The 17,843-nt window shown below is 45.4% G+C and overlaps 1 protein-coding gene across 2 annotated transcripts in view; it reads left to right on the plus strand.

Moving 5' to 3' along the window:
- NPHP3 (nephrocystin 3) overlaps positions 1-17,843 on the plus strand; it is a 303,001-nt gene that overhangs the window by 153,805 nt on the left and 131,353 nt on the right. For both annotated transcript variants that reach the window (XM_063922378.1, XM_063922379.1), the window contains 2 exons: positions 6,175-6,289; positions 8,935-9,078. In XM_063922378.1, coding sequence (XP_063778448.1) covers positions 6,175-6,289; positions 8,935-9,078 — 259 coding nt within the window. The remainder of the gene's footprint in view (positions 1-6,174; positions 6,290-8,934; positions 9,079-17,843) is intronic.

The following is a 17,843-nucleotide window of genomic DNA, read 5'->3' on the forward strand; positions in this document are numbered from 1 at the left end:
TACATCCCACGCCGGTCACGTTCACTTGTCCAGTAGAATCCAGTAGGGGTACCTGTAAAAATGAGAGACAGATTACTTACCTACATCCCACGCTGGTCACGTCCACTTGTCCAGTAGAATTTAATAGGGGTACCTGTAAAAATGAGAGACAGATTACTTACCTACATCCCACGCCGGTCACGTCCACTTGTCCAGTAGAATCCAATAGGGGTACCTGTGAAAATGAGAGAGAGATTACTTACCTACATCCCACGCCGATCACGTCCACTTGTCCAGTAGAATCCAATAGGGGTACCTGTAAAAATGAGAGACAGATTACTTACCTATATCCCACGCTGGTCATGTCCACTTGTCCAGTAGAATCCAGTAGGGGAATCTGTAAAAATGAGAGAGAGATTACTTACCTACATCCCACGCCGATCACGTCCACTTGTCCAGTAGAATCCAATAGGGGTACCTGTAAAAATGAGAGACAGATTACTTACCTATATCCCACGCTGGTCATGTCCACTTGTCCAGTAGAATCCAGTAGGGGAATCTGTAAAAATGAGAGACAGATTACTTACCTGCATCCCACGCCGGTCACGTTCACTTGTCCAGTAGAATCCAGTAGGGGTACCTGTAAAAATGAGAGACAGATTACTTACCTACATCCCACGCTGGTCACGTCCACTTGTCCAGTAGAATTTAATAGGGGTACCTGTAAAAATGAGAGACAGATTACTTACCTACATCCCACGCCGGTCACGTCCACTTGTCCAGTAGAATCCAATAGGGGTACCTGTGAAAATGAGAGAGAGATTACTTACCTACATCCCACGCCGATCACGTCCACTTGTCCAGTAGAATCCAATAGGGGTACCTGTAAAAATGAGAGACAGATTACTTACCTATATCCCACGCTGGTCATGTCCACTTGTCCAGTAGAATCCAGTAGGGGAATCTGTAAAAATGAGAGACAGATTACTTACCTACATCCCACGCCGGTCACGTCCACTTGTCCAGTAGAATCCAATAGGGGTACCTGTGAAAATGAGAGAGAGATTACTTACCTACATCCCACGCAGATCACGTCCACTTGTCCAGTAGAATCCAATAGGGGTACCTGTAAAAATGAGAGACAGATTACTTACCTACATCCCACGCCGGTCACGTCCACTTGTCCAGTAGAATCCAATAGCGTTACCTGTAAAAATGAGAGACAGATTACTTACCTACATCCCACGCCGGTCACGTCCACTTGTCCAGTAGAATCCAGTAGGGGTACCTGTAAAAATGAGAGACAGATTACTTACCTACATCCCACGCTGGTCACGTCCACTTGTCCAGTAGAATTTAATAGGGGTACCTGTAAAAATGAGAGACAGATTACTTACCTACATCCCACGCCGGTCACGTCCACTTGTCCAGTAGAATCCAATAGGGGTACCTGTGAAAATGAGAGAGAGATTACTTACCTACATCCCACGCCGATCACGTCCACTTGTCCAGTAGAATCCAATAGGGGTACCTGTAAAAATGAGAGACAGATTACTTACCTATATCCCACGCTGGTCATGTCCACTTGTCCAGTAGAATCCAGTAGGGGAATCTGTAAAAATGAGAGACAGATTACTTACCTACATCCCACGCCGGTCACGTCCACTTGTCCAGTAGAATCCAATAGCGTTACCTGTAAAAATGAGAGACAGATTACTTACCTACATCCCACGCCGGTCACGTTCACTTGTCCAGTAGAATCCAGTAGGGGTACCTGTAAAAATGAGAGACAGATTACTTACCTACATCCCACGCTGGTCACGTCCACTTGTCCAGTAGAATTTAATAGGGGTACCTGTAAAAATGAGAGACAGATTACTTACCTACATCCCACGCCGGTCACGTCCACTTGTCCAGTAGAATCCAATAGGGGTACCTGTGAAAATGAGAGAGAGATTACTTACCTACATCCCACGCCGATCACGTCCACTTGTCCAGTAGAATCCAATAGGGGTACCTGCAAAAATGAGAGACAGATTACTTACCTATATCCCACGGTGGTCATGTCCACTTGTCCAGTAGAATCCAGTAGGGGAATCTGTAAAAATGAGAGAGAGATTACTTACCTACATCCCACGCAGATCACGTCCACTTGTCCAGTAGAATCCAATAGGGGTACCTGTAAAAATGAGAGACAGATTACTTACCTACATCCCACGCCGGTCACGTCCACTTGTCCAGTAGAATCCAATAGGGGTACCTGTGAAAATGAGAGAGAGATTACTTACCTACATCCCACGCAGATCACGTCCACTTGTCCAGTAGAATCCAATAGGGGTACCTGTAAAAATGAGAGACAGATTACTTACCTACATCCCACGCCGGTCACGTCCACTTGTCCAGTAGAATCCAATAGCGTTACCTGTAAAAATGAGAGACAGATTACTTACCTACATCCCACGCTGGTCACGTCCACTTGTCCAGTAGAATCCAGTAGGGGAATCTGTAAAAATGAGAGACAGATTACTTACCTACATCCCACGCCGGTCACGTCCACTTGTCCAGTAGAATCCAGTAGGGGTACCTGTAAAAATGAGAGACAGATTACTTACCTACATCTCACGCTGGTCACGTCCACTTGTCCAGTAGAATTTAATAGGGGTACCTGTAAAAATGAGAGACAGATTACTTACCTACATCCCACGCCGGTCACGTCCACTTGTCCAGTAGAATCCAATAGGGGTACCTGTGAAAATGAGAGAGAGATTACTTACCTACATCCCACGCCGATCACGTCCACTTGTCCAGTAGAATTCAATAGGGGTACCTGTAAAAATTAAAATGATACTTACAAACTGCAATCCACAGGAGGAGAGAGAGAGAGAGAGAGAGAGAGAGAGAGAGGGGTGGGGTGGGGGAGAGACTAACCTGCTGCTGCTGCTGGGGAGACCGGCACACACTGCAGGGCCACGTCGGGAGGACGGAGCCGGCGGAGGAGGGGGAGAGCCGCACACCGCCGCTCCTGTCAGCGACAGCGGAGGAGGATGGGGCGCACACTACAGACGCCAATAACCGCCGGGACAATTAACACACACACACACAATTAACACACGCACACTGTCCCACACACAATTAACACGCACGCACGCACACTGTCCCACACACACAAATAACACACACGCACACTGTCCCACACACAATTAACAAACACGCACTTTCCCACACACACACAATTAACACACTCACACTGTCCCACACACACACACAATTAACACACACACACAATTAACAAACACGCACTGTCCCACACACACAATTAACACACGCACACTGTCCCACACACACACACGCAGTCACACACACACAATTTACACACACTCAAACTGTCCCACACACACAATTAACACTCACACTGTCCCACACACACACACAATGTCCCACACACAACACACACGCACACTGTCCGACACACACACACTTAACACACACACAAAAAAAATGTCCCGCACCCCCTTCCCGCTCACCTGCACGCCACTCACTGCTGCCTGTCAGGGCTGAGGGCAGGGGCCGCACACACGCCCCCCCCCCCCCCCCCCCGAGGTCGCGCACGCGCGCACCTCCGCGGTCGCGATCGCGTACACACACAGTCACTTTGCAGGGGGGAGTAGGGGGAGGCTCCTGGCTGCCGCTGCCTGTCTATTGTGACAGGCACAGCAGCCGGGGAGACAAGGAAAGCGCCGCGGGTAGCACCGGCGGAATCCCTGAAGCATGGGGTGAGTGGGCCGTGCAGGTGCCGGTGGCGCCCCCCTCTGTTGGGGCTGCCATGGCGCCCAGGGCACGTGCCCTGCTCGCCCCGTGCTAGATACGCCTCTGCTTGTGTACCATCTGTGGTTAAACTAAGGGACTGTCTGTGTAGTATTGCAATACCCAATTATGCAACCACTACTAATTGTACACTTACACCAGGGGCAAACGCAGGATCTGTGAAGGGGGGTTTCTGTCCTCCCTGAGCTTGCCTATGTGGATTGGAGACTAGCATAGATGGGGTAAACTGGGTGCAGCGGAGACTGAGGTGACATACATATATATCTACATAGTGTATTATGCACTCTGTAAATGTAAATACATTTGTGCATAGACAGACTTAAGGGGGGTATTCACGGAGCGATCGCTGCTTAAAATCTAAGCAATCTGACTAGATTGCTTAGATTTTAAGCAGTGATCACTCCCAGCTTACCCCATCTATGCTAGTCTCCAATCCACATAGGCAAGCTCAGGGAGGACAGAAACCCCCCTTCACAGATCCTGCGTTTGCCCCTGGTGTAAGTGTACAATCGCTATCGCTGGTGCTAGATTGGCCAATCTAGCAGGTCGCTCACTTCACCCGCTGGGTGAAATGAGCGCCTTTCCCCCCCGCACGCTCAGCACACATCGTGCTGTGCGTGGGGAGAGATGTGTGCTGAGCGTACCGCTCAGCATACATCTCTCCCCAAATCGTGCCGTGAATACGGCCCTTTAAGGCCAGTACACAAGGGGAGATGTGTACTGAGCGATCTATCACAGAACGCTCAGCACACATCTCCCACCCCGCTCAGCACACAGCGTGTGTGTGAGCGATCTACTAGATTGTGGGCCAATCTAGGCCAAACTAACACCGGCGATAGCGATGCGCGGCCTATCGCTATGGGGCATACACATGGAGAGATCCGTGCTTAATTTCTAAGCAATCTAGTCAGATTGCTTAGAAATTAAGCACGGATCTCTCTGTGTGAACCCCTTTTACACAATTTATAGTCCCAGCATGTTAATCCTGCCTAAGAACCCCACTTAGTAGCCTCTTTAAATCCCAAACAACCAAGGTATCCAGAAACATATTCTAACTTATATACATTATATCTTCCCTATCATATCACTACCCTCCTTCCACTAAACCCCCACCATACACACAGTACAGCTTCCCTCCCCACCCATGCATACACATAGTACAGCTTCCCCCTGCGCATGCACCCAGTACAGCTTCCCCCTGCGCATGCACCTAGTACAGCTTCCCCCTGCGCATGCACCCAGTACAGCTTCCCCCTGCGCATGCACCTAGTACAGCTTCCCCCTGCGCATGCACCCAGTACAGCTCTCCGGTCTCCTACCCTCCACGCGCATACACACAGTAGAGTAGAGCTTCCCTCCCCACCCTCGCATACATAGTACAGCTCTCCTCCCCTCGCATACACACGGTGCAGCAACAGCTCCCTTTCCCTCCACGCATACACACAGTACCGTTTGATGCAGGGCGCATTACCGGCTGCTATCACAATGGAGAAGGAGTGCATCTGCCGGGCATCTCTGAAAGCCCGTGGTCACTGCCTTGGAGGAGCTATGCACTGCAGCTCCCCCTAGTGTCAACAAGTTGCAAGCTCAGCCGTCTGTATATGAGGAGGCAGCTGCAGCGGCACGCAGTCCTCCCCAAAAAAAGAAAATAAAATGGTACATTTTGGAAATGAATCGGCAGCAGGGGAGGTTTCTAGGTATTTAGAACCCCCCCCCCTGCGTGCGCTACAGTATACTATATCTTGAATATTGTGGTTTTTGGATGTTATTGTTTGTTTTGCAATAAAGGGCAGTATCATAATACCTCCGATGCCATTTCAGCCGTTCAGAGCGTCCGGATATGCACAGAAGTGCGGAAATTGCCAAATAGCGATTTCCGCACTTCAGCGTCCAGTGCTGAATTAGGCCCAAAGTGTCTTACATTTTTAAATATATGTAGCCTTTTGTTACTGTTTTACATTTTTATTTTGGTTGTTATATTGGAGGATTGCGCTGTCTTCCAGATATTTTTCATGTCTTTATTATTTATAAACATCACACTTTATTTTGATGGCTGCAGACACTGATCTATTATCAGCGTCTGTAGCTTAATGTTTAATAGTTTGTTTGAATTTACTTACTTGAGACATGATTTTGTTGTACAAAGGAAATTTATTCTATGGTAACATAAATGTTAGCTCTCCGATTAACAAAATCCTCTTTGCATTGTAATTTATTTCTTGTTGTATTGTTATTAGAAATTGGTGAAATGTAATTTGATTTTATTCTTGTCATGTAGCAGTGGCAGTATATTATTATTCTGCATTATCTACAGAAATAATGTTCATGTCAGCAGCTTCAGATCCTAATGGCAGCATTTTATATGTACAGGATTCAGCTTCAGCAAAAACATTCCCCAAGCACTCTTATGCTGTATCACTTTGTTGGGAAACCATTGTCAACCAGCTCAGAGCCGGCATTGATCATTAAAAGACTGACTCTCAAGGTAACATTCCTCAGTTCTGTGGGTGTTGTATACGGCAAAAAGTTTACAAGGTTTCAGAGAATGTTAAACATTAATCAAATGTATAGTGGACATTCTGTTATTTTTGTACATTTTCAATAAGTGCTGACATTATTTGGGCTTTATAAGTATACAGAGCAAACCGAAAACAATCCTTCCTGGCCTCCGCTAACCCTCTTCCCGCACCCCTGTAATATTTACCTCCATTGCTGATGCAGGGTCCACCTCTGCTGGTGTTTCCCCTCTCTTTCGCTGCTGTGAGATTCATTGGCAGTGTAAGGGAGGGGTTGCATGTGCCTCACTCAGAATGCACATGTCTATCTCAGGATATGCCAGTCTGCATTATTATACAATATAAATTACTGTAGCAGCTTCTCCTGTAGGATTCTTGAAACAAATATACACTATGAGACTTACACCAACCAGGATATTTTTGCCTTTTAAATAATTGCTCTTATGTAATATACAGTATGAGCAGACTCCCCAAGGCTATTGCATAAGCCCATATTGAGCATACAGTAGCTATATAAGGAATGCTTTCAAATGACAGAAATTGTAGTGTACCTTAACTGAGCTGCACATGTTCCTCAAACAGTGTCCTTGAAAGATGGTTAAAAAAATAAAAATAATGTTTATGTTTTCATAATAGATAGACTTTTACTAGCATCCCAGCTATATGCTCAATAACATGGGCAGACATATATTAACGTGAAACATTAAGGAGCCTATTCATTAACCTTTTTTGGCATAAAATGATGTAGAAACTGCAGAAGACTAATTAGTACTGAAGATCGTTGTCCCCATCAGTTGCGGTTCCAGAGTTGGGGCTGCAGCACAGTCCAAAATTCAAATAGGGGAGCCACACCTACTGCCAGTGAGTCCCGGCTGGCGATGTTTGGCAGTGTTTGGGGTGACAGTTGATGCGGCTCCCCTATTTGAATTTTGGACTGCTGGAGCTGCCACCGGTCCCCATTATTTTTAATGGGGACTATGATCTGAACTCTATGTACTAAGCAGTGATAAGAGTGTGGAAGTTGCCCAAGGCAACCAATCAGCATTGAAGTAACATTTATAATTTGCGTGCTATAAAATTATACAGAGCAGCTGAATGGTTGCCATGAGCACCTTCTTCACTGGCTCACTTCTCCACTCTTTTCACTGCTTAGTACATCTCCCCCCTAAACCCTGAAAAGCAAAGCTTTTAGCCAAGTTAGTTTACACCATTTAAACTGCCTTAAGCCTATGGAGACATAGGGGTGTATTCAATAGCTGTTGGAAGCTGCTGTCTTGTCGAAAAGACTGCAGCTTCCAATAGATTAAGGTCGGAAGGGGTTCCGACCTATTCATTAGCGGGTCGTTTTTTCCGAGAAGTCGGGAATTCTCAACATGTATTGTCGGAAGCGTGGCCCAACCCGACAGGTTTTAGCCCAGTATCCGACAATGTCAATCCGACTTTTAAAAAAGGTCGGATTGACATTGCCGCCGCCTCATCCATCCACCCTGCCGTGCGATTGATCTCTCTCTTCATCCCGGGACCCGGCTTGGTGACACCGCTCCCACTTGTACCTGTCACAGGCTGCTGCCTCGTATACAGACGTGCTGCCAGGCCAGCGCCTACCCCCACGCTGCACACAGGGAGCGCGGGCGCCGCACTGCAGGTGACTCCCGTAACTGGTGCCTGCGACGGGGGGAGGGATGTCACCTGGGGGGGTCCTCCCGCTAACTGCTGCTGTCACATGCGTAACTCATCCCCGGGAACACGAGCTGCTGCTTCGCCCTCGCCCGAGTCGCCTGGGATAGGGGCACCGGTCACAGCAATATGTCTCTCATCATGCTGTTGTCGCTTCTAGCAAGTATGACCGGTGCCCCCTATCCCAGGATGAGGGGCAGCTACTCCGAGCTTGGAGAAGAAGAGCCAGACTGGGCTGCGCACGGTGCCGGGGTGAGCAGCAGCAGCAGGGAATATGAGGACGCCCGGCCAGCACTGGAATCGGGGTGAGCAGCAGCCAAATCCAACAGTCGGATTTGGCACAAATCCGACAGTCGGATTTAGCAGTTTACTGAATAATAAGGATCCGACAATGCTTGTCTGAAAGGATCCGACACTTATTGAATATACTGCATAGTAGTAGGAGAGAGATCTCTCGATTCACCCCCGTAGCCCCCCGTCTAGTACTAGACCTGATTCCAATAACTGACATTGTGCGCATGTGCAGTGTCAGATTCCCCCAGAGGAGTCTTTCACAAACATAAAAATTCCAAACTTGAGGGGAAGTAACTTGCAGGGATATTATTAACAGTGTGTTAATCATGGCAGTGTAGCATTTATTCATCTATAGATCCCCATTTGTCATCCCTAAATATGTAACAATACAGTATATTTGAGAACTAGAGACATATTTTGTATTTGATCAATCTTCCTCTTTAGAGCACAATTATTTGTCTGATGTTGCTCCACCTCTGTTCTTCTTTTGAGGCCATTATAAGTGGTCTTTATGTGGAATCTGTAAATATAACTGTGAGAGACATTACTAAATCGCATGCATATGGTTTTATTTATGTGAACACAAGTGACTATAGAACTATTCCAATTACAGTATGTCCATGAATTTTGTATTTGGTAACAGCTAATGCAACATTCCTGGTCAGTGTCATCATTCTCAATGGATCCTGGGAAGTTCTTAGAAGAATTCCCTCACTGGCTTGAAAAACTTTCCATTCGCTACCAAGGCAACATCATCATCATTATTGACTCCATTGACCAGATAGAGGTAAAAATGAATTGTGTGTTTTCAACACTTCTTCTACATTATGCTAACATGTAGAAGAATTCAGCTATTGGTACACACATTGCCTGTCAACCTGACTACAACTGAAAGATAACTTTTAGTCCAACTGAATCAGGCCCTATGTTTTGCTTTGCCAATGTTGGTGGTACAAATAATGCAAATGTATACCAATGAATACCAATGCCCTATAGTTTGGAGGGGGTCACTTTAATAACCTCTGCAGGTGCCGAAGGGGTTTTCTGGAGTTTTTGCGCATGTGTAGTAGCAACTAATTGCTCAACTGCCCAATCATCGGCATTGCATCCACTTCTGAATCATGCTCTCTATTTTCAGCAGCCTATCATGACATATTTAACAGCCAGCAGCCTGTCTCCTCAGCTTGACAAAGCTTTCCTTCTGCAGACAGACTCATGTCCAGCAACATTAAAGGACATAGTAGCACTAGCATGAGTTGTCTGGCACTTTCTCCTGCCCTCCTTGCAAAAACTCTACTTTTATTATCTATTCCTACTTTTCCAAATAGCCTAGTTTTAAATGTGTGTGATTCTCTAGAACCCAATAGAAGAGGAGAGGAGAATATGTCACCATTAGTTGACCATAGTTATGTCTGCAGAATGCAAAACCAAACAGCCTGCATGGAAATCAGTCTTCTTCTGTACTCCTGCTACCCCATAAATCCTGTCTGCATCTTCTGAAAATTCCTGAGTCTTCCGATAATTTATTCACTTTATGGATCATTATTCCCACTTCCTAGCCCTTGTAGATTTGTTATGGAATGGGCACAAGAAATGTATATGGGCTACATCCTATAGTGCATTTCAAATTTCTCTGGCTGGGTCCACAGGATTATCCACAGGATAACATTGGGATATGGTTGAGCGACAGCGGAAATGGTACCAACACGGTCACAAGCTTTCTGGCCTCCCAGGATGCATCGGGGCCTTCACCATATAGTCCCGCCCACTGACTCAGTCAAATCAGTTTTTTGTTTGGTGCGGCAGGAAGCCGAATGGTCAGGGGGCTGCTGTGAATAAAGCAGCCTCAAGCTTTTATTATTTTATTTTTATAGACTTACTATATTTTTTTGAGCGACTTTTCTTAACAGCTTCTTAAACGCATACTAGAAAGAGTCGCTCCAACAACTCCCCACCGGGTCGCAACAACGCTTACCTTCGCGGTAATAGTGCTGTCTCGACGGGCGTCTGTGTCGGATGTTCTAGCAGGTGCAGCAGACGTAACCAGGCTGTGGCCGGAGCATGGGGGGAAGGTAAGTCTATGGATTTCCTCTTACTAGGGGCGTCCAGACACAGCTACACTGTATTGGTGGAGACTACAAACAGTGTGTTGATGCGCCGAACATCTCGAGTGCGACAGCACTACGCTCCAGGGATCATAGACGCCTGGACTAGGTAGAGGCCGCGATCCTTAGAGTTTAAGTCAACAGGGGGATTCAGGCGCTCTCCTGGCTGCCCCTCCTCCGAGTTCATGACCAGTTTCCGCGCGTCTCCTGTCCATGAACTGAATGACCTCACTTCCGTCTCAGACGCTACCACGAGGGTGCTCGGTCGCAGCTTAGACGCTGCGGTTGTGTACACTAGAGATCCCGCCTAGACTGAGTTGCAGGCCTTAGCGTCTGCATACACGTGGAAGTCGCTGAGCGTCCGTGTCCGTCAGTGAGCGACTGTGTCCGTTATCAGTTACAGCAGTGGTAGTGTACATCAGTAGCGTCTGAATCCACTCAGCGTCTTACGAGCGCATTTGCTTGGATATGGAAGTGTGGTGAGTCTCCCTGTATCCCGCTCTCCAGAGGAAGGGTATACAGTACTAAAAATTCTCTCTACTTGTTAGTATGAATTGTTAATTTTTAGTACCTATTGCATATGAGATCTGTATATTAGTGTGTTTTCTGCATGTCATGTTGAAAAAGAACCAGTTAAAAACAGAAGTACAATTTTCCTACTTATTTATAAGTTGTAATGGGGGTTGTATTCTCAAATGACAATGTCTAATGCTTTAACATGTGACTGACTGCTAGTATAAGTGCTGACTTTTCTGTGTAACGTCAGTCCTGTTCTGACCCTCAATTCAGGTGCACTGTGGTCAGATTGATCTCACTTCTATATACTCATATATAGGTGATTTTCAGTCACAAATTGTGTAGTCATTAACAGATTATTACTAGTGATGAGCGGATTCGGTTTTACTCGGTTCTCAAAACGGCATCTTATTGGCTATCCAAAACACATGACATCCGTAAGCCAATAAGATGCCGTTTTGAGAACCGAGTAAAACCGAATCCGCTCATCACTAATTATTACCATGTCTGTGAGCTGCAAAAGTGACGAGGAGAATTTATCAAGCACTCCTATATCCCTAACATGCTTATTTTGTAAGATAGGGTTAATTGGTATGGACCAATTACTCACTTATGAGGGCTTGTGTGCGAACTGTTTTGCTTTTCAGCAAAGTAAAAAACAGGAGTTGGTTCAACCACCAACAGAGCCACCATGAAATATGTTCGCAAAGACTTTATCTTCAATAGCGGACAAGTTAACTCCGGTAGCACCACCTCAAGGGTTAGTTTACACTATTAACCCATACATGCAGCTCCCTTCTTACGGCTTGGTTCCAGTAGCCTCTACAAGCAACCATGGGACAGGTAAGACTAAGACAGATGCTTCTATGTGGCAGACTACACAAGATGATACAACAGATGATGATACAGTATATTCAAATACTCCGTATGATGATCAGTCGCAGAGTTTTAGTTCAGAAGATGTAGCTGAACTTATTAATGCTGTGAAGGCTGTTCTCTCTTTGGAAGAGCCAGCCAAGACAGTGTTAAAATCTAAAGCACCTGTGTTTAAACGAACAAAATCAGTTAAAACTGAATTCCTAGCGTCAGATGAGCTGACGGAAATGATGGATGAGTCTTGGGCGACGCCCAGTAAGAAATATAAGATTCCGAAAAGATGGGATTCTTATTATCCATTTCCAGCTGCGGAGTGTTCAAAAAGAGAAGTTCCTCCAAAAGTAGATGCACATGTTCTGCGACTTGTGCATAAATCTGCTTTACCACTTTCATCTACCTCACTAAATGATGTCACAGACAGAAGGGTAGATAGCCTCTTGAAAAATGTATTTTCTCTAGTAGGAGCAGTGGTAAGACCTGCTATGGCTTCGGCCTGGGTAGCAAAGGCAATGGGCGAGTGGATAGAGGAACTAGAGAATGACATCTCCTCTCCTACTACAGAGCAAGAGTATCATTTAAGCTGTTTAAGACAATCTGCCCAATACTTGGAAGAAGCAGCAATTGATATGGGTACAGTTGCTTCTAAAGCTTCAGCCTTAACAGTAGCCGCTCACAGAGCAGTTTGGCTATGTACCTGAAGGCAGATGCGGAGTCCAAGAAAGAATTGGAAGCATTGCCTTTCATTGGTAATGTATTGTTTGGGAAACCATTATCTGATATCCTAGAATCAGAGGCTGAGTCAAAGAAGGTCAGATTTCCGGCTACTTATAACCCTAAGTCCAAGGGTTCAAAGTTTCGCTAATTTCATTGGCAAAGCTAAAGAGGAGTCTAAGCAACCCCAGTTTAAAATTAGGGGTTAGAAGCAGTGGGCTAGCAAAAAGCCAGCTTCCAAGCCTGAACAGAAACCATCAGCCTGAAGAGACGGGCCTCCGCCTGGAGGATTCCAGGGTTGGGGGCCGACTCCTTCATTTTGCACACATATGGCAACAGTCAACAACAGATGCTTGTGTGCAGAAGGTGGTATCTCAGGGGTATGGGTTCCCATTCAGGAGGCAGCCTCCTCAAAGATATTTTTACACCAGCCCGTCTCATATAGAGTCAAAGGCCAAAGCCCTGCAAGAAGCAGTCCAAAAATTACTGCAGTCGGGTGTGATTGTCCCAGTACCTCCATCACAAAGGGGACAGGGGTTTTACTGCAATCTATTTCTGATCCAGAAGCCAAATGGGTCATATCGACCAATTCTCAATCTGAAAATGTTGAACAAATACATTTGGATCCCAAGGTTCCACATGGAGACATTACGCTCCATAATGTTGGCTATGGAACCGGGAGATTACATGGTATCTCTGAATGTACGGGATGCTTACCTACATGTGCCTATAGCACTGTCTCATCAGTGTTACCTCAGGTTTGCCATTCTCCAGGAACATTTTCAGTTCCAAGCTTTGCCCTTCGGGCTAGCAACGGCACCCAGGGTGTTTATCAAAATTATGGTGGTTATGGCAGCTTGTCTGCGCAAACAGGGGATAAGAATATTCCCATACCTCGATGACCTGTTAATCTTAGCACATTCGCAAGATTTACTTTTGAGCCATCTTCAACAGACAATAGTTTGTTTACAGAGACACGGGTGGCTCATAAATTGTGAAAAGTCGTCTCTGAATCCGTCACAGTGGATGGTTCATTTGGGGGCCATATTGGATTCAGACCTACAGAAAGTTCTCTTACCAGAGAAAAAGATAGTCACGGTGCAGGTCATGACTCAGGAAGCGTTGCACGCCCAGACAATGTCAGTCCATGCAGCAATGCGACTGTTGGGTCTGATGGTATCAACCTTCGACATGGTGGAATATGTGCAATTCCACTCCAGACCATTGCAGCACCTTATTCTGACCAAATGGAACGGAAATCATCAGACGATAAAAAAGCAGATGATAAAGTTTCCAGTAAACGTAAAAAGGTCTCTAGCGTAGTGGCTACAGACAGTCCATTTAAACAAGGGGAGACCCTTTTGGATAAAAGAATGGCAAGTCCTGACAACAGATGCCAGCCTGCAAAGTTGGGATGCGGTACTTGGAAGCCTGTGGTTCCAGGGAAGATGGACCGCAAGGGAAAGTCGCCTGCCAATAAATCTGTTGGAAATAAGGGCCATTTACATGGCTTTGGTTCAGGCAAAGGACAGTCTGCAAGGAAGACCGGTCCAGATTCGCTCAGACAATACGTCAGCAGTAGCGTACCTCAATCATCAAGGAAGAACTCACAGCAAGAGACTGATGGAGAAAGTAACTCCCATTCTAAGATGGACAGAACTCCATCTTCCAGCATTGTCAGCAGTGTTTGTCCCAGGTGTACTGAACTGGGAAGCAGATTTTCTCAGTCGACACACCATTCAGGAAACCGAATGGGCATTACACCCAGAAGTGTTTCAGGCAATAGTGAACAGATGGGGTCTACCAGAGATAGACCTCATGGCGTCTCGTCTAAACAACAAAGTTCCAAGGTACGGCTTGAGAACGAAGGATCCCGGAGCGGTCCTTGTAGACGCACTATTTCCATTCAGTAGAATGGAAATTTCATCTGGCGTATCAGTTCCCTCCAATATCTCTGTTACCCAGAGTAGTGAGAAAAATAAAGCAAGCAAAGGGAGCCATAATTCTAATAGCTCCAGCTTGGCCAAGAAGGCATTGGTACACAGATCTCCTAAGAATGTCCGTGGAAGCACCGATACTGCTCCCTCAACGTCCAGATCTGCTAATGCAGGGTCCTTGTTGTCACAGTCATCTGGATCGCCTGTCTTTGACGGCGTGGCTGTTGAAACTTCTATCCTAGAAGCTAGAGGATTCTCAAAACAAGTAATCCAAACTATGCTTAAAGCAAGAAAGCCTTCTTCGGCTCGTGTGTATCATAGAATACGGCAAGCCTATATTCATTGGTGTACTGGAAAAAGTTTGAAGCCAAGATCTTTTAAAGTATCCAGGATTTTGGATTTCCTTCAAGCAGGATTGGATAAAGGTTTGAAGGTGGCTTCCTGGAGAGTTCAAGTATCAGCGTTAACTGTATGGTTTCAGCGAAAGGTTGCTGATTTACAGGATGTACGTACTTTCTTTCAGGGAGTTGTACATATTCAACCTCCATTTGTTCCTCCTGCAGCTCCTTGGGATTTGAATTTAGTTCTTAAATTCCTCCAGGGTCCTCCGTTTGAACCACTTAAGAGAGCAGATCTTAAATGGTTAACGATCAAAGTACTTTTTCTACTGGCAATGGCGTCAGCCAGAAGAGTGTCAGATTTGGGAGCGTTATCGTGTAAGTCTCCTTTCCTAAGTTTTTTTCCAGATACAGCAGTTCTCAGAACGAGATCTGGTTATCTTCCGAAGGTGGTATCAAAGTTTCACCTGAATGAAGAGATTGTAGTCCCAGCTTTTCAGGTATCGGGACTATCTGCTGGAGAAGCGTCGCTGGACGTAGTCCGAGCTTTAAGAATCTACATAGATCGTACTACTGCCATCAGGAAAACGGATTCTCTTTTCATCCTCTACGAATTTCATAGAAGAGGATGGCCTGCTAGTAAACAGACGCTGGCGAGATGGCTCCGAATGGTAATATCGGAAGCTTATTCTCGTGCAGATCTCCCTACTCCGGCTAATGTCTCTGCTCACTCTACACGTAAGGTAGGTACTTCATGGGCAGCACAATAGGGTGCTTCAGCAGAACAGATACTGTATGTAAGGCAGCCACATGGTCTTCCATAAACACATTCATCAGACATTATGCCTTGGGATACTTTTGCCTCTCATGACACAGACTTCGGGCGAAAGGTCCTCCTGTGTAATCAGGAGCATCCCCACCACTAAAATTGGCTTTGGGAATCCCAATGTTATCCTGTGGATAATCCTGTGGACCCAGCCAGAGAAATATACGTTATGGTAAGAACTTACCGTTGATCACGTGATTTCTCTTATGTCCACAGGTATCTACAGGGATCCCACCCTGATGCATCTGATTTGAGGATCTTGACAATCACTAAACCTCTTCCTTCTTGTATGGAAGGGTGTGCATGTGTGTTCTTATCGCCTAAACAGGTCTCTACCTGATGCTCCTGCCTAAATCGCTGTGGAAATAACTGATTTGACTGAGTCAGTGGGCAGGACTATATGGTGAAGGCCCCGATGCATCCTGGGAGGCCAGAAAGCTCGTGACCGTGTTGGTGCCATTTCCGCTGTCACTCAACCATATCCCAATGTTATCCTGTGGATACCTGTGGACATAAGAGAAATCACGTTATCAACGGTAAGTTCTTACCATAACGTATATTTGTCAAGTGTTAAGGGCTTCTGCAATTTTAAAGTGAAACCTTTCTCCCCTCCAATTACATTATTGTGCAGTCTTAACGGAATAAGTCATTGGTGGATCCCTCCTCAGGCAAAGTCAGCAAGTGAGGCTAAGCATTACTCTGCTGCACCATCAAAATTCCAGCAAGTCTCTCCATTACATTTTTAGGACATGTCATCTGCTGTTTTTCTTAAGGACATCACTTTAATGAGACGATATTGGCGATATGGGTGGATCCAGACAACATTTTGGGCATTATCTCCATTTACATTATCTCTTTTCAAGGCTTAGTAAATAGACACCATAGTCTTAAATAAATGTAATTGTCTCCAAGAGATGCATGTGTATGAAGGGGCATACACATGGTGCGATTCTTCCTATGTGGCAAATTTGCACTATGCGATTTCCCTTGATCACCAAAAGCCACCGATATTGACTATACACACGTGCAATTTTGGCTCTGGGCGATTTTTGCTATGGTAAATTTTGACCATACAGTGTACTAGATTGTACACTATGGGGTCTATTCAATGCCTGTCGGAAATGCCATCTAGTCGGAAACATGTCAGTTTCCGACTTTTTTAGGTCGAATCGGATTCGACCTATTCAATGGAGCTGCTATTTTTCCGACTTGTCTGAAAACACGTGGATCGGCAGATTAGCTCCACGTATTTTGTCTAATTTGCGTCCTATTTCGACAATGCTGATTCGACTTCAAAAAAAGTCGGATCAGCATTGTTGAAAACGGGCAAAACCTGTCGGAAATGCGCGCAAATTGAATACTGCACTGTCGGATCCTCTCCGTCGGAGAGGATCCGACAAGCATTGAATTGACCCCTTTATGGTCAAACTTGACCTGCCTGCACAGTCTATTTTTACTTGCGATGCTGACTCCGCAGAAGCGCGCATTGCCATCGCTATATAGTCCATACCTGTAGTTAAAATCTCACCGTGTGTATGCGACTTTATGTTTGAGATTAGTGTAACCACAGCAATGGGACGTTAGCACTATATACTTGATTACCATGGTAAAAATCTAAATCAGACACATAACCTAAATAATATATAGGAAATACAAACAAGATAAAATATACTGTAAATTTTGATAGACTAAGCATCAGATGACATACTAGTTGGCATCTGAATCTCTACATTAGGTCTGGAAGGTCCAGCATTCTTAATGGATCTGGTGCTGGGTTGCCTTCCCTGTTCCTAAGTAGGGAAGCGGAGTGTTTTAGGATAGATTAGATCAGGAGAGTCTGTTTTGCTACTTACTGGGGATGGCAAAGATTAATTTCTGTGTCACATAGCATCAGAAAAATGGTTATGAAAGTAAGTACAGGTGAGCTCTATATCATAGTTGGAGATGTTGTCCAAATATACCAATATTCTGGAATAAATTGCATACTTTTAATAACTCCGTAGTTTAGTAAACTATTTTGCTAAAGCTCCAAAGGAACCATGGATGTTCCTGTTATCCTCTATACCCAAGGATATTAGTAATCAAGCCAAAAATTGGTTTCCCATATTCTAGCAGCAATAGCACAATGTCTGATTGCTAGGAAATGGAAAGAAAGGAACCCCTCTCTGTCCTAACACATGGAAATGTTATCTCTCACCAGCCACCTAAGCAACAATACAATGACCTACATATTAAGTCATCCA

The sequence above is a fragment of the Pseudophryne corroboree genome, chromosome 5 (genome assembly GCF_028390025.1).
Source record: "Pseudophryne corroboree isolate aPseCor3 chromosome 5, aPseCor3.hap2, whole genome shotgun sequence".
NCBI classification, from domain to species: domain Eukaryota; kingdom Metazoa; phylum Chordata; class Amphibia; order Anura; family Myobatrachidae; genus Pseudophryne; species Pseudophryne corroboree.